Source organism: Pyrus communis, chromosome 14 (assembly GCF_963583255.1).
Source record: "Pyrus communis chromosome 14, drPyrComm1.1, whole genome shotgun sequence".
NCBI lineage: Eukaryota > Viridiplantae > Streptophyta > Magnoliopsida > Rosales > Rosaceae > Pyrus > Pyrus communis.
In genome coordinates this window covers 18,726,219-18,748,718 of record NC_084816.1, presented here as the reverse complement: position 1 = coordinate 18,748,718, position 22,500 = coordinate 18,726,219, and the positions used below count along the sequence as shown (strand labels likewise).

Here is a 22,500-nt window from a genome sequence, read left to right as displayed (position 1 = left end):
GAGTCCTTCTGAATTTTCTTCCCATAATCTCTTAGAGCCCTTAGATGTTTTTAGACCCTTCTAATTCTAACTTTTCTTCCTATCTTCTTCTCAAAGGTACCCAAAGCTGCATGAATCCAATTTTCCTTTGAGACTAGTGAAAGGATTTCCACCATGCATCGCATTCTCAATGGCCTTTATCGTTCTTGGGTAGGTCTTTATACTGGGCTCTCCTTCAAAGAGGGATGAGTGCATCCCTTGGAACCTGCATGGACTTCTCATGTCTCAATTATTGTTGGAGATAGCATGCCTAAGGAGAAATCAGCTCTTATAATATCTTCAGAAAGGCGCACTACTCCCTGTTTCCGTTTCAGGACTTCTATGGCATTGAAAAGTAACCGAGCAACCTTAATTGCACCGATCGATTCCACTCGTGCTGATATTCACAAGCCCATACTTCCCCATAGATTCTGTTTTCTTGATCACTTCATCATCATAAAGGTATGCTTTGGGATCAACTACCACGACTTTATTGGCCAGACAACTTGGTCGAGCTTATGGGCGAAGACGCAGAAGATTCGAAGGGGTTGAGATAGCAAATGGAAGTTGGATATGCTGAAACATATTTAGCCAATAGTAACAATGTTTTAGGAGGAGTGAGGCAAAATGTAGACCCACTTTTAAGCTAAATCTGATGTAACTTCCAACATTTGCTGAAATGAACAAGATTTCTTTAACTCACTTTGTCTTGCATTTTCTTGAGATCCATATATGATAAGCACAAAATTGCCTTTAGATTTCAAGCGATGCTTATACTTTTTCTTCTATATGACAGTCCCTAACATCCCACAAGGTTAGGTGATATTTCTTCAAGAATTTAACATTGGTTGGATGCTTTTGTAAGCTCCCCTCCATATCTGCTAAGTAATATCCACCCTTGTCCAATACTTGATTAACAATGAAATGACTTTCCCAAGTTGGGCTTTATTTTCCAAAGCCTCTGATTTGAGCTCCCAAAGGGAGAATTGCCTTCCATATTAATTCTCCTTCTTTAAAGTTCTTCAACTTCACCTTTTTGTTGTATGCTCAGGCAACAGCTCTCTTTCCTTCTTCAATTTTATCTAGTGCTTCAATTCAGGCTATATCAAGGTCATTAATTCCTTGACACATAGCCTGAAGGTATTCTTCATTGTGTAGCCCGAATTGATTTTGAATTCTGACTGAACTTACATTAATTTCCATAAGAATCACAACATCTTGCCCGAAAGTCAGAGCATAAGGAGTAGTTCCAGTTGCTGCCATTTTAAAAGTCATATATGCCCATAAAGTATCTCTCAACATCTCATGCCATTTCTCTGGATCCCCGACTACCATTCTTTTAATAATGTTTACCAAGATCTTGTTCCTGGCTTCTGCTTGACCATTTGACCGGGGATAATAAGGACTAGACTGAACCGTCTTTATCTTGAACTTACTGGCAAACTTCGAGAGTTCAAAGCCAAGATTTGGAACCACGAAAGAGTAAAAGAGCAAAAATTGCAAAGGATTTTGGTCCTGATTTCCTCACTTTTGTAACCGAAGATGAGCCTCAAACTTATAAGGCTGCATTAAATTCGTCTGAAGCACCTTATTGGAAAGAAGCTATTCAAAGTGAAATAGAATCCATCATGCAAAATAATACATGGGAATTGGTTAATTTGCCTCCTGGAAATAAACCAATAGGACACAAATGGATTTTCAAGAGGAAATTGAGACCGGATGGTACCATAGACAAGTATAAGGCTCGTTTAGTTGCCAAAGGGTATCGTCAAAAAGAAGGACTTGACTACTTTGACACTTATTCACCAGTAGCTAGAATAACATCTATAAGGTTATTAATAGCTATAGCGTCTGTGTACAATCTTGAGATACATCAAATGGATGTCAAGACTGCATTTTTAAATGGTGAATTAGACGAAGAAATATATATGGATCAACCTGAAGGTTTCATTGTCAAAGGTCAAGAAAAGAAAGTTTGCAAGTTGATTAAGTCATTATATGGACTCAAACAAGCGCCTAAGCAATGGCATGAAAAATTCGATCATAATATGATTACGAATGGATTTGTAATCAATGAAAGTGATAAATGCATTTATGTTAAGAAAACGAAAAATGCTTGTGTTATTGTATGTCTATATGTTGATGACATGCTTATAATGGGAACAAACAAAGATGTGATTAACTCCACAAAGAAAATGCTAAATTCTAGTTTTGACATGAAAGATATGGGATTAGCTGATGTGATTCTTGGAGTTCGAGTTCTAAGGAATTCAGATGGATATGTCTTAACTCAATCACATTATGTGGAAAAAGTTCTAAAAAGGTTTGGACATTATGATTGTAAACCTGCAGTAACTCCTTTTGATCCCATTCATAAACTTACTAAAAACGAAGAAGAGAGCGTATCTCAATTGGAGTATACCCAAGTTATAGGTTGCTTGATGTACATTATGAATTGTACAAGACCTGATCTTGCTTATTCAATAAGCCGACTAAGTAGGTATTCAAGTAATCCTGAAAGAGATCATTGGAATGCTTTAATAAGGGTATTAAGATACTTAAAGCATACAATAAACTATGGTTTGCATTACACTCAATATCCCCCAGTATTAGAAGGATATAGTGATGCGAATTGGATTTCAGGGAGCATAGACAGTAAATCCACAAGTGGATACGTATTTACACTTGGTGGAGCAGCTGTGTCATGGAAATCATCCAAGCAAACATGTATAGCACGTTCGACAATGGAATCAGAGTTTATAGCCTTAGATACAGCTGCTGATGAAGCTGAATGGCTTAAACATTTTTTGGAAGATATTCCATTTTGGCCCAAGCCTGTGACTGCAATATGTATACATTGTGACAGCATGGCTGCACAAGGTCGAGCCAAAAACGCTGAATATAATGGGAAGTCGAGACATATAAGGCGACGACATAAAACCATTAGACAACTACTCAAGAATGGAACTATTTCCATTGATTATATTAAATCTAAGGAGAATATTGCCGATCCTTTGACAAAAGGCCTATCCAAGGATCAAGTGGCATTTACATCGAGGGGAATGGGTTTAAAGCCAACTCAATGAGTTATAACTTGACGGAAACCTAACCTAGCTACACCTCAAAGTATCTGAAATATCTGACATGAGTTGAGATTGACCAAAGAAAAAGAAACTGAAATTGTCACAGCTACACCTCTGCTCGTGATAGATTCTTAACTCTTCTGCAGAAAAAATGGCTGAAAATCTATTGCCTTCCAACCCTTCTCTTTAATTCTCTCTTCTTACAAAATTATGAAATCAATACAAAACTTCAATTGATCCACCTGCCGCCTTAATTATATGTTCTCGGCATAGCAAACCATATTCTGATTGTAATTTATTTCCATTCATTCTAACCAATCAGATTTAAAAAGAAATGGAGAGAATGAATGCCCTTTCTCAAATTAGGAGAAAGGGAAAATTCACATGGTGTGTGTTGAGAAATTCTATCATGCCTTTCCCATGACCTCTTCAAATGCGATGTAAAATAGAAAAAGAATAAAAATAGGAATGGACCAGCATCCCCCACACCTACAAAGCACTCAAGTTGCTTCACCAAAACTAACACCATCCTTTTTTATTCCCTTGCCATTCAAGACATGGAAAGAAATGAACAACTTACTATTTTTTTTAAATCGGAACTATTGTCCGTGAGATTTGAACTCAGGACTTCCCGCAATAAGAAAGACTGGATGGTGCTCCACCAAATGGTCATGTGCGAAATTCACAACTTGCTTAAGAAGAAAATAGAATAACCAACGTCGTCACTACTCTTACTGCTTGCTTAGTAATACTACGGATAATGCTAGGGAGACTAAGTTTTTAGACTAAATTCTGTAAATTAAATGGTGTGGTTGTTGACAATTGAATTATTACTTAAGTTTTGATTAATGTGCTTATTTCCTATTGGTGACACATCATTTTGTTTGCAAATTTAGTTTAAAAACTTAGTCTATTTAGCATTACCCGTAATACTGTTGGAAACCTGTGTTATGTGGGACTGCCAGTCCCACATTGCCCATACACCTTTTACAACAACTCTTTATAAGTGAGTTCACTCACCTCACTTATAGTTTGAATTGAATTGGGCCAAAGCCATGGATCTTGGGCCTTAGACTTGGAGAGTTTGGGTGTATATATTAAATGTCAAAGATGGGCCTTGGTCCTTGGGGCTCTTGGGCTCGGATGGACGAAAAACACAAGTTACGTTTTTGATTTTTTGGATTCAGTTTTTTCCGAAAGGATAAAACTGATTGAACAGTTTCATTCAGTTTTTTCTGAACAGTTGCATTCGGGTTTCTTTTTAACAAAAACTGATAAGCATGAACGGTTGGGAAAGTTCAAATTATGCCATTATATATATGGCAATAAAATCAGAAACTGAATTCAATTCATATAATCATTCCTCCATATTTCGCTGAGAACAACACAACCAATTCGCCAAGAATCCAAGTTCGAGTGCAAGAACTTGGATTAGATAGTTGTATCCTGCAAGATAGACGTCCATCGAACTGCTGCACTGGTGTAGGGACGAATTTCTGTCTTAGGAGTTTGCTTCTGCAAGCCTCTATCTTCAAGAAACAAGTCAGTGATTTGTGATTTTATATATAATCTCATTAAGTGTTTATGTTCTAATATATTGTGTTTGTCGTTGTATTTTCCATTCGAAATAAAACTGTGCAAATTGTTGTATAATATATACTTAACAATTGATTGGTTCTAACAAATACTACATACTACATACCTAAAATTGTTCCACAGGATCGGACGGTCATTATAAATCCATGACATAATCCAAGCGTCGAAAACTACATTTAGATCAGTAAATGAGACCCAAATGGTTAAAAAAAGAGAGTGCAAAAGTAAGTGATTCTAATTTTTTATCTGCAAGCACGACTGAGGTGACTTTATCACCAGCCAACCAACAAATTCTGGTCACTTTAGATAAAGAACATAAGGTAAATAATCCTTGTTAAATACCAAAGGCTAAACACCAGATGTCCCGAAAGCAAAGCAATTTCCTCACCAGTACTGAATCCAAAACACCTCTCGTCATCCACAAGCCACCCCTTCAACTTCAACAGAACCGAACATGTATAAATCCGGCACTGTTGTCACCAGAGACACTGCAAAGATGGCGGCATATGCTCCTGTGGAAATAGGCACCAAGGGAACTGTTGGATCCCTCATAATGAGAGAAATCGAGCACTTCCGCCAGCTCGAACTAAGCAGCCGGTGTAGCTCGCGAAAGGCTCAGCCCGAACTCAAAGACATGGTTTCATCTACTAGTCATTTGAGACCGACTTTTGAATCAGTTATAAAAACACAAAAGAAGAAAAAGAGAGGCAGCAAGCTCCTACCAATTGTATGTTCTATGGTGGAAGTCTCGGAGAACAATCGACCAACTAGTATTTCTACATACAGTTACAGGAATCTAAGATCTGATGGGAAGAAATTGCCAGGTTAGACAATGCTTTCAGATAGCTTTGAGAAACCCAACTTCTTCAGTCGGTTTGTTATAGGGCCAGCCCATGCTCTATCCGAGCTCCCACATTTTTATGTCCACAACTTCAACAATGTTCGTTCCTTTTTCACTAGTTTTCTGCCTACAAGAGTTTTATCCAGACCAACATGACCAGAGCTCAGCATCGGGATTTGACTAGTATTTTTCAGTATGAGTTTTTGTTTTATGGGAAACTTCAGGGTTTCTCGGATTAATGCCATTGCTGCTTCCACTGCTAGCTACATCACATGATTCTCTTGGTTGTAGCTTTTTTTGGAGTAGTAGCACCACAGGGAACAGAAAAAGAAGCTGTTTGATCTTTATTAATTTCTGGAAGATGCAGACGTCGGAGATACAACTTTGATGGACTCTTATTCTCTTGTCTTTAGGGAACTGACCGTCCCAGTGGTCCCGACTCTGATGGATCCTCCACCACCCTTTATTCCAGCGTCTGAACCATATTTCTTCTCGTCTTAATCAAAGGTTTGAGCAGACACCTTTTGGCAGGGAATTTCTTAGTGAACAGAATCTTGTTGAGAGAGATGTTACAACCAACTCAGTTCAAGAGCCGTTCCTGCAACAGCATCAGCCAATGCGGTTCTGGATATGAATGGTGAATTTGAACAGTAGCTTTAAATCAGACTGTAAGTAGAGTTTGTCAACAAATTTATGGTCAATTTTTAGTAGTAGAAATCTTGAGATGTTTAAGAAACGAATTCAACTGCAAAATTTCGGTACATAAGCATGAGTGGATAAGGCAGAGTATTGAGTGGTATGAGTGAGGTCACCGTCTAGGCATTTCCGATCGAGTAATTTCAACCCGAAAAGTAGTTAAAATCATAGTTAAAAAACGTGCGATATTGCAAAATATAGCGCTATATCGCACCATGGAAGAGATTTTGCGATATAATGCAAAAATATCACAATAATCTTAAAAATGGTCGATTTTTTACATTGTATTGCGCGATATTTACGTGATATTGCATAAATATGCCACGCCAAATGCCTCGTAATCCTATTGCTCCTAGCGTTGGAGCAAGGTTCAACATGAACTGAAAACCTAATCACAATACTAAAGAGACTGAGAGTCGAAGGGCATTACTTGAAGAAGACATTGTCAATGGCACAAGAGATTCTTTTGCTCACTTTAGTTCTTTTTATTCTTATGGTGATAGAACCCTAGTCGTAGAACCGATACTTAGTGAGCAGGGAATCCTTTTATTTATAGATAACAATGGCAGCCAACTCCCATCTATCATGGGTGAGTTGGTTATTGACCCGTTGTATCATATCCAAGAAGAGATGGGGTAGTAGGAGCATTTTGTTCAAAGCACGTTGAATGTGTTTCCGCGAATATAGGAAGCAAGTATTCCACGTACACAACTCTTAATGAATGTGCATTATCAACATATATCTTAACCTTTATCACAACTAGTTGAGCTCATATTGGATTCTTATATTCTCCCACATGGAAACATGAGAATGAAGTTGCAAAGAGAAAATAGAACAATAGTTGAACTGGAAAAGATAACAATGGAATGAAGTTTTATAAACACTGCAGTCTACTTGCTAAATAGATGCCCTACAAGAGCATTAGATAATGTCACACCATTTGAAGTATTATGACGCGCCCCAACCCTGATGTCCTAAAGACAGCGGGATGGTCACGTGCTGGCCGACACCCGAAGAGTGACAAAAGCCACTTAAATTAAGCAAATGCTGATAAATAACCTAAAACATGCAATAGGGACTAATAACACAAAATTAAAGTTCAACTACTAACTATTAAAATTAGGAAAATACATGACATGTTCAGAGAATACGTCTATTACAGAGTACCAGCAGAAATTTAAGATACAGGAGTGCTATTACAATAGGTGCCGAAGCAGAGAAGATATAGCACGAAATCACTGGTAGGGAAATTCCTCGTAGTTCAGATCGTAATCCTCGTTCATAGGTCCTGAAGGGGACGCAAAACAAACATGAATGGACCAAGTTGATATATATATATATATATATATATATATAAAATAAAACAGTTATCAACATACTAACCCCCAGGTTTTATGAAAACACATAAATATCATGATAAACATAGGTTTTCCGAAACCTAGCAATATCTCAAATCATAACTTGTATATATAATAATCACTAGTGAATGTTCGATAACCCCCAGGCCCTATGCCGGCTCCCCGTCCTTGTGCTAAATAGCCAAAGGAAACACACTTCAAGCCCTATACCAACACCAAAGCGTCGCCCGAGACGGACCAGATCTATCCCTACATCTCATAGCGGAAAGGACCACTAGGCAAGTACAAAACCAGTGACCATACATATTTTGAAAAGCAACTTCATAGTATACAGTCATCCATTGGATATTCTATAAGAACACAGGTTATAGGAAAAATAGTAATAATTCAAACTAGCCTCAGTAAGCATGTTATCTCATAAAACGTTTCATAAAACATAGTTATCAAATCATGCTTTCCATGTATGCATTTCTACTATCAAAACATGCATTTTTAGAAGGGGTCCACTCACCGTACACCGTTGGTGCAAAGCCGTGCCAAAAAGGAATAACGAAATCGCCGCTATTAATTGCACCAACGGTGTACGGTGAGTGGAACCCTTCTAAAAATGCATGTTTTGATAGTAGAAATACATACATGAAAAGCATGATTTGATAGGGCAAGGATGTTGGGCGATGAGGCGCTAGATTGGGCCTAGCACGGGCCAAGTTGGTGATAGGTCAAGGAAGCACTAGCCTATTTTTTTAATTTTTTTAATTTTTGCTGGGCTCGGGCTCGTGTTGTTATGGGAGGAAGGGAGGCTTGGGCCTCCTTCCTAGGTTGGATGGTCGGATTTAGCCTAAGCTCGGGTACACGCATGGGTGTTGGGCCAAGGCTCAGGCCGGGTCGACTTGGGCTTGGGCCCGTGTGGTTTGAAATGACATGACTTGGGCCATCTGGTTTTGGGCTAGGCCTTGAAGCTTACTGGGCTCGCGACATCTGGGTTGCTGCTCTTGCAATAGCAGCCTAATTATGGGCTTGCTCAATTTAGGCCGCGCTAGGCTCCCTTGTGGCACGAGCCTGGGCTCACTGTTGCAAGATGGCATGAGCTTGGGCTTGCAACTGCAAGGTGAGGCTTCCACCTTGCGCTCGGATCTAGCCGTGAGCTGTTGCGATGGCTACTGCTGTGGTGGCTACCGTTGGCATAGCCATAGTGGTGCCTCGTAAGGGTGGTGCCACTCCACTCATCACCGCGTTGAGCCTCGTAGATCGTCGTGGTCAAAATCCTTGAATGTAGGAAGTTCCGTTCATCGTGGTTTCCGAATTTCTTGTCATTGTACTTTTCTTTTACGTTTATTCAAAGAATTTTTATATGAAAATTTCTAGGAATAAGAACATACGAAAAATCTACAGATGAACAAAAAATGAGAAACCTTAAATGCGAGAGTCTTCTTTGAGCATATGAATCAAACTCTCAATGAAAGCACCAATTTGTGGATGCAAATTTTTGCCTTCTTCTCCCTTGACGAAAATGCACCTGCAAATTAATAACACCTAAGATCAAGGCCAAGAGCCTCACGTGCCCACGATAAATAGGGGGCTTTGGCCGAAAATTCTCTGATGCCAAAGTTAGAATTTAAGAGAGAGTTTTTAGAGAATTTTAGGAGGAGAATGAACTTAGGTTTTTTGAGAAATATATATAAGGGTGTGGCCAGCCCTATTTGGAGAAATAGGGACCGGCCACTTATGATGGAATTTTGGCTCTAATTGCAAGATATTATGTCAAATAATATCTTGCAATCAATTTGGTACTTAATCAATTAATTTGGTGATTAATCCCAATTTGAAAAGAATAATTGGGAGTTACCTTATGGGTGAGGATTTGATGAGGATAGATGAGAGGCTTTTGAATAAATATCATTTTGATCACCATTGACCTTGATTGAGCCGTTATTGTTCGTTGCATGCGCATGGGAATCCCAGTGTGCCTTAAGGGTAATTTTGTCTTTTTAACCTAAAAGTCGACGTGTCGCCTCCATAATTTTCTTGATTTTCTTTGTCTCCACAGTAATGAAAACACTTTTACCACTGTTTCACTGGCTATAAATAACGAGATAGGATTCTTGTTCGATTCTCTTTGTGAGGATTTTGGGGATCCTTTAATTCTGTTCTTTCATCATACATCGTGCAGTCAGAAATCATTTTAAATTGTATTATTTAAAATTGAACACAAATCGTACCTAACGAAAACTGATCGCACAATGTACGATGAACATACATGATTAAAGGATTCCCAAAATCCTCACAAAAAGGATCCAATGAGAATCTTGTCTCATAAATAACATAGCACACAACTTCTTCGACTCACGCTATACAATTAAAAAACCGATTCACCTTCTCCAAATTAGGAATAAAATGTCATCATCCCAAGTTCATACCTCAAAAATAATTCCTAGTGATGTTAATCGACGTTCAACTAATTATCCTCCCAACTTTTTGGGAGATTATTTTTATGGAAGATTTTAAGAAAAGAGTTTGAGCTAAGTTTATTTTAACAAAATATCATGGTATAACTTTGTTGAGTGAAAAAGATTGAATATTAATGTAAAACACTTAAATTTGAATAAAAATGACAAAAGAACTTAAATTTTAATGAAAATGACACAATTTTAATATAAAAAATATTTAAAAAAACAACCTAGGCGCAGGATCCGTGCGTCCATCACATGCACTGTTTATGACACTGAACGGTACTACACTGTTTATGAAACTGAATGGTACTAACTGTTTATGAAACTGAACGGTACTACACTGTTTATGAAACTGAACGGTACTATACTTTTTATTGGTTCAGTTTCATAAATAGTGTCTAGTTCTTGGTCCACTTTCATAAATAGTGCATGGCTCCAGTTTCATAAATAGTGTATAGTAATTGATACATTTTCATAAATAGTTTTTCTTTCTTAGTCCAGTTTCATAAATAATGCCTAGCTGTTTGTCCACTTTCATAAATAGTGTATAGTCTAGTTTCATAAATAATTTCTATCTATCGGTTTATTTTTAAAAATAGTGCCAAACTCTTGGTTTCATTTCATAAATAATATCTACTTATTAGTCAAATTTTATAAATAATGTCTACTTATTTATCTAGATTCGTAAATAATATCTACTTATAACTACTTTGGTTGGTGCCTCAACAAAACCCGAGTATGATCATGAATGAATTTTTTGTGGTATGACGTGTATGTTTGAGTAACTGTTTTGTTGTCTACTTGTAGCGTAGTAGAGTAATAGATATGACGTCTTTAATTTGAATATTTTAATAGGATTGATTGCAATGGTCAAATCAATCAATAATCAATTACAATAAATGTTTTAAAACAACAAAAAATTAATAAAACCATTTAATAATTAATAAAAATTTGTTTGTAACTGCTGTTAAATTTAGTAGCAAGAGTGAGAAATGACAATCCAAACTATATCATGCCACATCAGATATAGTTTTTCTATTGGAAAACATTACTGTTGTACTTTTTTTTTTTATTTTAAAGAAGATTACAATATTTCATTATTTGATAACAGTGCATTACAAATACACATCATGAAAAGCTCAACCCCAAAAGGATTCTTGCAAAATAGATATAAAAATATTACGATAAACCATCACTAATCGCAAAGTAATAAATAGACTTTAAGCACTCGTCCAAACTATTTGGAAACCACGCAATTATGCAGATTAATAAAAGTGTTAAACTTCGTGTTACATAGAGGTCATGTGAGAACAAAAACTCACATCATAAATTGAGATAAGGAGTACGATGCCTATGAGTCGATCGCATCACCTAATCACCGCCACAATTTCAGAACATCAAATGAAGTAGATCCAGCAAGTCAAACAATTTCACCCTTCACACATAGATCCAAAAGAGGTAGCACACCAAACCGAAAATTAAAATCAAGCATTATTCTATAGAGAGCAATCCAACTAGCAAGTTCTCCTACAAAGAAAAATTAAACCAAATTCTGGGACAATTTGTTGAAATTATTAAACAGAAATCAAACCAAATTCTAGGACAATTCCTTGAGAAATCAAATCAAATGAAGTGCCGCTTGCGGCTTTTATTCTTTTGTATGTGAGGAAGAAGGAAAAGAAAGAGAAGAAGCATTTATAGTCGCGGCATAAGGATTGACAGACTCTCTCCCAGCACCGACACGCACATACAGAGAGGGAGAGAGAAGCCGTGAGCAAGGTGGAAGATTGGAGATTCAAGCTTTGCCATGGAAGTGAGCCGAGATTGGAATCTAGATTGTTTCCTTCTATGCTTTTGAATTCAATTATTTTGTATTTTAATATCATCTGAACTAAATTTCTATTGCTATATCTAAAGATGTCGCTTAGCCACGTATACTTGAAGTTTACAGTTATATAAATCTTCTATTATATTTCATATTGAGTGTTCGCATGTATTCTTAATGCTTGCATTTAATTGGCTATTGGGTTGAGATCAAAAGAAATATTGACAACTTCGAGGCTTGTAGTAATTGCAATACCCCCTAAAAATAGAACTTCACCTATGCTTTTGTGTTTGGACTTTGGACTTTAGTCAACATTTGAGATACAACAATGGATAGTTTAAAGTTGAAGCATTGAAATATTTAGAGTCTGGCCAACTATTTATATATGGGAAAATTTTTGAAATGTTATATGAACTTGTATACATATTTTAATTTATCATATAAATTAAAATTTTAAGCACTTTGTCATATCAACTTTGAGAAATCATCAATTTGTTATCTGACCCTAACTCCATTAAGTTTTTCATCCAAAATAAATCATGTGCGAGACTTGTGTTCAAGGTTATTTATGTCATTTTAAGATCTTTTCACTAATTCTTTACTTGTCTTTAGTAAAACTCTTAAATTTTGTGTTAAAGGGTATTCATGCGGATTGTCACATCCCGGCCCGGGGCGGACCACTTCCCGGGCCCGCTCCACCACTGTAGCACGATATTGTCCGCTTTGGGCCCCGACCACGCCCTCACGGTTTTGTTTCTGGGAACTCACACGAGAACTTCCCGATGGGTCACCCATCCTGGGAGTGCTCTCGTGCGCTACTCGGTTAACTTCAGAGTTCCCATAGAACCCAAAGCCAGTGAGCTCCCAAAAGGCCTCGTGCTAAGTAGGGATGGGAATATACATATAAGAATCACTCCCCTGGGTGACGTGGGATGTCACACGGATAGTTGTGTTCGAGCAGCGCATATGCATCTACAACTCTATTTATGGCACCAAATCTCAGCCCATTTCTCATATTACAGAGCCTATATAAAATTTGATTTCGTAACATGCTAAACTGAACACACCCGCTTTTGTATCTTAGCATATTTTGAGCAAACATGAGAGAATGCAATGCCTGATCATTTCATTGTTACCATATCAAAAATATTGTTCCATTGTTTGTTTATGTTCAAAATAAAAAAACACCAAATGTATTTGAGGAAGGATTGCTTAAAGTTCACAAAATTCTCTTCATCCAAAAAAAAAAATTGACTAACAAAAAGTCTAAATTTCCAAATGATTTCCTTCAAATTCTACGGTTTTCAGGTGGCTTTCTTGAATTGTGCACTTGTGAAATCCCATTCCTGGATTTCACTATTATGATCTACGTATTTGTATTATTGATATTTTGTAATATTTTTTTAGAATTTATATTAATTTATTTGAATTTAGATTTAATTAAACTAGTTATGAAGTTTGAAGTTTGGAAATTAATTATTTAATATCCGTAGACCTTTCAAGGTCACAATTTATATTTTTGAATAAAGCTCGATCTCACGAATGCGTAGGCGTAGACCGTTCGTGAAACAGAGTTATAACGAAAGAGTTATTAACATTAAAAATAGGGACATTGTTGTAATTTTGGCCCTCATCTAGAAGGCTCCAGATTTTCTGGAGCAATCTGATTGAGCCACGTGGACGGTTGTGATGAAGAGTGGAGGAGAGAAAAGAGAGAGATAGACGGAAGAGAAGGGGGGAAAAGGAGGAAAAATGAGGGAGTTTGGGCCAATGAGGAAATGGGAGAAGGAGGAAATGATGAATGAGGAAAAAGAGAAAGGAGGGAAAGGAAAGAGAGGGGGAACAAGCCAAACCCCTGACCCGTTTTCAACCCGCGAACCATCAATTATGACCCGGCCATATCTCCCTCCCGTTTTGGGTGATCTTGGTGTCCATGGAAAGGTCTCGATGAGCCCAACATCTTGGTATTGTTAAAGTTCCCATTTTATCACCCATTTTTCTAGGTTGAAGCCAAGAGCAGAGGGTTTTTCGGCGAATTTTCTCCTTTTCTGGTGACTTTGAAAACTATTTCCTTTGATCCACACCATGAATAGACTTAACTCAACCCCAGGAACAAAGCCCAAGCAGTGGTGGAGGCGTTGGAGCTCGTTTGGAGGTCGAATCGAAGTGCACCCTTTTATAGGGTTTCCGGCAAATCGAGGAAGATTTGAGGTGTTTCTCAGCTGAATTGGAATTTAGCCCATGTATGAAAGTTGTTCCTCTCATTGAACTCTACTTGCTTGTAAAATTTGGTAACTTTTAGAGTTAGTCGAAAAATCGGGTTTTCATTCGCCGGAAACCGCCACTCGCGGCTGCGCATGTGCTGATGCGTGGCCAATGGGCCGACGATACTATTTTATGCTAAATTGATGTCCTAATTTCAGATTTGATATTCACTTGAGGTAATTTGATTGTTTGAACCCATTTTCATTAGAGAAAGCCACTTGATTGTTATATGAATCGACGATCCGACCGTTGGATTGTCACCAAAATTTAATGCGTTATAGAACGTAATATTTGAGGATGTTAGAAACTAACAGATTGGGAATCCGATGTACGGATCTTCCCAAATTGGATTTATAAGTTTGTAAACTAATTGTTCACCGAAATTTTAGCTTGTTGTTTGAGAAGCAAAATGTGGACCTTAGAAAGTTACGGATCTGAAATCCAATGTATGGATCTTCCTAATCGAATTATGTAGGATTGTGGACCCTACCTTTGATCGAGAGTTGACTTTTGGTCAACATATCTCGAAACATTCTAAATACTAAAATTAGTACTACGGGAGACTTAAGTAAAGTCTAATGGGCCTACATTAGTTAGAGAGTGACTTGAATATATGTGATATGGATATTAACTTGATTTCTTATATTGGTATCATTTGTGAATATGACTTGGTCTTATAATGTGATTTCTATTGAAATGTGATTTTATATATTTAGCCATAGACCTATGTTTATTAAACATGATTTGGCTTGTGTACTGATGATGATTGTGATATGTGATTTGACGTGTATATTTGAAATGTGGTTGATTTGCATAGATGGTATGATATGATGAAATGTGAGGGCTAGTAGTGGGTCGTTAACCCATTGCCATAGGGTTTGTTGCTTCGAAACTTGTTTCATATCCCATTTTACTATTTCATTTCTCGCTTCGTTAACCGTTCTAATTAGTACTTGTACTTTGTTTCATTTTGATGGGCCTTTGTAAATTGAGCATTTGACTCATGTTCTATTTCTTCGAGCCGTTGTTATGTTCCTTGGCCCTCCGTTCGGTTTCGTTGACTGATTCGGTACTAGGTCTTCGCTAAGGTTCTGTTGAGTGATCAGGTTCCCTGCTCCGTCTGGATTCCGTTGAGCGGCCCGAAATCCCTCGTGATCTTCAATTCCATTGAAGGTCCGAAATCGTATCTTGCCTTGGATTTCTTTGAGTGGTCTGATACCCATTATACTCCACAATTCTGTTGAGAGCGCCGGAATCCCTTCTACTTAGCGATTCTGTTAAATAGTCCGAAATCGTATCATGGTTTGGATTCCGTTGAGTGGTCTGGAACCTGATGTTGTTGGATTTCATTGAGTGGTCTGATATCCCATTTTTCAGAGATGTAGGCTTTGGCCGAACTGTGTCGCTCTAGCCCTGCATTTCGGTGTTTTGTATGTGTTATTGATGATGTGATTGTGGAATGATGTTGGTTGTGATTGTTGGCATTATGATTAGACTTGTTGATCAATATGGTTAGAGAATATGATTGTGCTTTGTCATTTATTCTTTGAAATATTGCATGATATACATTGTGGTATATTGTATTGTTAAGACATAACGATTTATGTGATGAATGTTCGAGTGTAGTGAAACGGTGAACTACGAATGACTTGATCCTTGGTTAGGGTACGTAGGCAATCTAACAGGAGGTTAGATGTAGCCATAAAGTGTACAAAAAATACTATGCAATTCGAGGCATGAGTTGTGCTTGGTACATATCCCGGAGGCGGGGCATGTTAGATATACAGGTATTTGGTGACGCCACGTGTCGAACCTGGGGGCGTGACAGCACTGACTAGCCTCTTGTATTTTGTTTCACTCTAACCCTTTTAGAAACTTACAAACAATATAAAAAAAAATTAACAAATAGCATTGGGTTATTAAAGCACACACAAGAAAGGGACAAAGACATAGGTCAAAAGAACTTACATTAGAGGCAGATAGTTCTTGTCCCTGATTTGGTGAAGTTTCACTTCCCATATTTCCTCCAGTGGCATGCTACAAAATGACCAATAAAAGAGTTACACATACATCCGCCTATGGATACAAGACTAAAATTTCAAAATACCAAAGTTTTCAATGAGCACATCATTGCTTGTGTTTGCCCACTTTCAGTAGTTGGTGAGTTATGGCCAATTTCATTTGTCCCACAAGTTTGTCCCCTCCCAGCTTCTCCATAGGCCTATCAGTTGATAATCCCCAATTTATAACAACCATATGTGATTAAAAATGAAACCATTAAGCTACTTTTACCTGCGAAGCTTGTTGTTGCATCTTGCCGCATGTTGTACGATTATGACCTTTCTTGCCACACATTCCACAAGTGACCTTGCTGAAGCATTATTTAGGCAATTTGTTTAAGGTTGATGGTGGTTGTGGCTCATCTTGATCTCTTGCCCTCACCTTTCTTGGCCTACCAGCTTGCTTATGATACTTTGGAGGTGCAATGGGTTGGTGATTTGTAGGTGGCCAAAATTCTTGACGAGGCATGGCATGGATATAAGGAGTGTAGGCTCTCAAGTATGCTACTTTCTTGGAACAAGAATCAACATACTTGTATGGATCGTCTTCCTTTCTATAAATTTCAGCAATTCCATGAGCACAAGGAATTCCAGTGAGATCCCACCTCCTACATGTACATGTGTGTTTTGCTAAATCAACCACATATTGAGCTCCACTCATATGCTTCACTTGGTACTCCTTATCACCAGACAACCAAGCAATACATGAACCACTTTCTAATTTATTTTTTTCAACCATTTTATATATTCTAGGGCCAACCTCATTTTTCCACTTTAACTGCTGCTTCTCTCATTCTTGCCATTCTGACCATTAGATATGTCGTAATCCTCTACACCATAGTTAATATTGGTTTATCCCATGCTCCCAAAGACTCACATAGGTTATTCAACAAAATATCACACTTAGATGATGTCCTATATTCTTGAGCCATCTTCAATCCGAAACACACAATGTTAGAACAATATTAGAAAATATGAAAATAATAAAAGAATTTCAATGAAAGTAATCATAAAGAAAATCACAACGCCAATTATATATGAGATTAATAAAAACTAGTGAGAATGTTAGAAATACTGACAAACTTGGGACATAATACCGAAGACATTGATTGACGAAGTGATGCATACTACATCTTTTAGATGGCGCCATTTAAAAGGTCCATACTCAATGTGGTGCCACTTTGTATAAGATGGCACCCACTTAATGACAAGACGGTTTAATACAAACGGTTAAAGCATTTTTCATTCAAATATTGAATTAAATATTATGACTAATAGTATTATAATATATAAATTCCAACAATCCCCTACATGAATGAAAAATTAGGAAGAATTTGAGAGTACAAGCGGACAAGAGATGCATCGGGAAAGATGTCTTTTGGACTTGAACCCTATTGAATACTTATCGGATTTACTTGGTGACGCAGTTGATGTGGAAGATCTTGAATTGTCCACCGCACCAATAAACCGAGAGAATAAGCGACATACAACTCTTATCCTAATATATTACGATTCATACGGTTGTGTTCATTATGGTCGTGAACAAATCCCGAATTCATAAGAGCTTTAAAGAATTTAGCCATCTCATACTCATAGAAGCGACCCACTTCTACTCTCACATAGATGACCACTGATTAGGAATAGTTTGCTCTATTCCTCTTATTTATAAGATATCACTGTCATTAAATATAAATATACACCCTAAAACTTCTGCAAACAACACACTTCTTCCATCATAGGAATGAGGCATATAGTGTGTTAACTTCTTTGAATCATGCCCAACCAATTTGCCTATTGAACTTAGACTATGGGATCTCCAATCAACTAAGTTAGGCTTCCGCCCGGCTGATTCATTAGTTGTGTTGGCTTTAGCTTCATTCCCCTGGATGATCAACTTACTCTCTAGTCAAACCTTTAATATTTGGTACCATTTAGGTTGACTATCTTTAACACAATCTATTTTATGAAATTATATTTCATACGAGAGTAGTTGTTTAGAATGTCAAGTCCTCAACCGTACATGTTGGGACTTTAGTAAGTAATTTGCTAACACTTGGGCATACTCCCCCACATTTAAGGTATTTGTAAGAAGGTCTCTAACTCTTCATACCTTAAAGTTACTCATTATCAGAGATAACTGCTTTTTATTCTCTCTTTAATAAACAAATTACTCTTTACAATTTGGACATCGTGTTTAGCCCTTACTCGGCTAAATTATCACAAAGTACATTTCTCTAGCCTTAAGGTTGTATTCAATTCCATTATAGATTATACCTTTGGACATCCACCTATATGTACTTTGACTTTAAATTATTAAAATTCAATTAGCCAGCATCAATGAATTCATAACATGTCCACTCATATTCCTTGCTTAATAAGCAACATCATGTCTAATTTAATTTTGTGAAATGCCCCACACATTTTCAGTGTATCGTCTTTTCCTTTGCAAAATACCCCCACACTTTCAGTATATAATTTCTCTCAAAGGAATGTCCTTTGGTTTTATCAATGACTAACTTGTCTTATGAGCAAAACTCTGTTCTTCTTTTTTTTTTTTTTGTCACATTTAATTATTAATAGTTGAACAAGACATAAAGAAGACTAAATCTTCCTCCATCATCCTCGTGAAATCCAATTATCCCAAATGACTTGGTTGGTTAATTTCTTTCACCAAATCTTTTGCCCGAATGTAATAAAACCATGTACATGTGGTTTGTAAACAAGGCATAGAGCAATCTGCTTTACAGACAATATCGTTAGGCCTTCCAATTATATCTTTGGCCCTTGATCTCACCTATGGACATCGTCATGCCCATTTCATTCCAATGACCTTGAAATCAATGGTTCTCTTTGTCACAAACCAAAGTTCTTAGCCACATACGGACAAAAGGAGGGCTATCTTGTTTATCAAGACATGATTATCTGGATCATGAAGCCACTCAATCTTTCATTTTAATTATGAAAATAATAAAAGAATTTCAATGAAAGTAATCATAAAGAAAATCACAACATCAATTATGAATGAGATTAATAAAAACAACTAGTGACAAAGTTAGAAATACTGACAAACTTAGAGATTGAGACTTGCATAAATGCAATGTTCTAAAGACAGAATTTCGCCCCTATTCTTATGCTTGTAGTTCTGTAGGCGTCCATCTCCCAGGATTCAACAATCTATAATCCGAAGTCGAAGGATTTCAATCTTCGGACTCTGGCTAATTTTATATATTCCGTACTCCTAAAACACGACTCTGAATTTGACAAAACAAAGAGTGAGAGAAATAGAGTGAGGAAACCCTATTTCTCAAGAGTAAAAATTAACTCTAATTTTATGTTCTTAATGCCATGATTTCATGACGTTAAATAAAACCCAAGACATTGATTGACGAAGAGATGCATACATTCATCTTTTAGATGGCACCATTTAAAAGGTCCATACTCAATGTGGAGCAACTTTGTATAGGATAGTAGCCGCTTAATGACAAAGATGGTTTGATACAAACCGTTAAAGCATTTTGCATTCAAATGTTGAATTAAATATTATAACTATTAGTATTATAATATATAAATTCCAACACATACAAGTGTCGTTCTCCTTTCTGAACGAAAACTCTTAGTGTGACAGCCCATCCCAAAAACGTTTTAACGTACGTGTGAAAAGACACTTTTGCCCCTAGTTCGTTTTCTTTACGTTTATTGGTTGTTTTTTTTTAGTTTTGTTGGCATGTTGTAGGCCACACACGCACCCCACACTCCACCACCTTTCCTCTGTTACGTACGGACACACACACAAGCACACTAAACACCAGCAGATCGAAGGAACTAAACCCATATTCGAGCTCGTGAGGCTGGGAGGAGTGCAGCTATACCATTTTCAGGTAAGAAAACCATCGTTTTCACGTCGATTCCACGAAGCTCGATTTGGGGTACTATTCATGCAAACGTAATTTCTCACGTTTTAGGAAATTTGAAGCTCGTAGGTAGCTTGGTGGAGTCCCAAGGAGTCTCGGAGTAGTTGGTTTGAAGGAATTGGACGTCAGGATCACTGTATTCGAAGTTGGCCGGAGTTGGTTTGTGTGGACAGGTGAGATCTCGTGGTTTTTAACCCTTAAAAGTGGTATAATTGTGTTCTCCTAGGTCTAAGCTTCATTTTGGTAGTAATTTTGTCAAGTTTGGGTGAAAAACGAACGAGATATCGAAGTTAGAAAATTTTCCAGTTTTCCGGCGCCGGCGACGGCGCCGGAGGTTCGCCGGGGAAGGAGACGGAATATTCCTGACGCCGTTGACGGAATCTGTCAAAACTGACGGAATATTCCCTACGGCGTCAGTTGACGCCGTTAGTGTGCCAGGCACGTGCCTGCGCGTAGGGGCGCGTGCGGCGATGAAAATTTTTTCTAAAAATTTGGGTGTGTTCCTGAGGTTGTGTAGAGCACGTTGGTATATTCATTTGTCCAATTTGAGCAATGTATGAGAAGTTATTACGAGAAGTTGGTTATGTGATTTAAAATTTACGTTTTTATAGTTGTTTCGCATATAGGTGATACGTATCCCGAGGACGAGCGTGGTCACTCGAGGCAAGGGGGCTACGACCCTTCCACATACCAGTGAGTGGGCTTTTGGTTTTCCGTATATACCTATATACTTATATTTTCCCAGAAATTGATTTGAATCATTATTTGCCATATGCCATGCATTATATTATCGTTGATTGTGCATCGTTAGTTACATTATTAGTTGCATACATATACATATGCATATTGGGTGCTGTGGATGCACAGGTAAGTGCCAGGTAAGTGTTATTCATGTTTATATTCAGTAGTGATTTGAGATACTTAGAGAGCTCATAACCTGCACCCCCGGTGTTAGTGCTCCCGCCCAGAGTAGGGCACAGTCCTTCACGTGATGTTCACCTCCCGCACCACACGCTCAGCTTGGATCCAAGTTAGGTGCACAGTCCTGTCGTACAGACCACTTTAGGTGGTTCCGACTCGTAGGTGACCCGCGATTATTCGCTCAGCCTTCACGTGATCGTAGCACTAGAGCGTATATATGTATTACACCCAGGCCTGTCGTACAGACCACTTTAGGTGGTTCCGACTCGTGTGCAGGTTCAGCTAGTGAGATTGTGACGTTTTCAAAGACTTTAGGTGGTTTCTGGGTACGGAGTCTGCAGCCTGGTAGGAGCAGGAACTTCGTCGCTTGACTTCAGCTGAGAGGGCTGATTGGGACATTTTCAAAGAGTTGTTCAAAAGGAGGTTTGTGCCTCCTGAGTATGTTGATCATAAGAAGTAGGAGTTCACCGAGCTGAGACAGGGGAAGATGACGGCTAATGAGTACTATCGGAGGTTCACTGATCTGTCTCGCTACCATCTAGACGTCGCTGGTAATCCGGTGGAGATGCTTCGTCGTTTCCGCCTAGGTACTAAGAAGAAGTGGCGTTCGATGGCGACCACTACCCACTGTGATACCTACCAGGATTTCTACGAGATATTGTTGAGGATTGAGGATTCAGAGAACATGCCGAGCGAGAGTGAGGAGGAAGAGAAGGATGGCAATCAGAAGAAAGATGATAAGGGTAAAGGTCAGGCGTCGCTCGGGCCTCGTAGGACGCAGAACTTCAAGAGGGGTGGTGCTAGTTCTAGCTCTTCTAGCGGTGTTTTTAGTGCCACTGGTCAGGGACGAGGAGGTAGGTTTGCTGGTGGTGCCAGAGGGCAGAGACAGGGTGATGGTGGTCGAGGCAGAGCTCCAGTTTGCCGCAGATGTAATAACCGGCATTTTGGTGAGTGCAGGCGTGGCAGCAGTGGTTGCTTCACGTGTGGGCAGTTGGGACATCGGGCTGCGAATTGTCCCCAGAGTCAGCAGCAGAAGCCGCAGCAGACTTTCATGCCACCACCTGCACCGATTCAGCAGATTCAGGGTCCGAGTAGTTATGGTCAGGCAGGTCGAGGTGGTGCTTACCACTACCAGGGTGATGCTGTTCCTTATGCCCCGGGACAGTATCCGTATCCCCAGGACCCATATTCCCAGGGTGGTTATCCTTCGTATTTTGGAGGCTATATGCCGTATCCTCCAGCACCGGTAGGTGGATCTCAGTGGTATCAGGGAGGATAGTTCCAGCAGAGAGAGATTGCTATGAGTAGTGCTGGGTCTTTGAGGCAGTCTGGTCAGCCCAGTCAGGGGCGTGGTACTCAGAGTCGTGGTGGTTAGACGAGCAGAGGTCGCGGCGGACGACAGTAGGGCCAGGGGCGTATTCACAATATTTCACTGCAGGATGCTCAGAATAACCCGGATTTGATTATGGGTACGTT

The 22,500-nt window shown here is 38.5% G+C and overlaps 1 protein-coding gene across 1 annotated transcript; it reads left to right on the top strand.

The window, feature by feature from the left end:
* Positions 1-5,151: 5,151 nt before the first annotated feature.
* Positions 5,152-5,526, top strand: LOC137714512 (uncharacterized). The gene has a single exon (XM_068453711.1). It carries the CDS (start codon positions 5,152-5,154, stop codon positions 5,524-5,526), a length of 375 nt encoding a protein of 124 aa, XP_068309812.1.
* Positions 5,527-22,500: the final 16,974 nt, after the last annotated feature.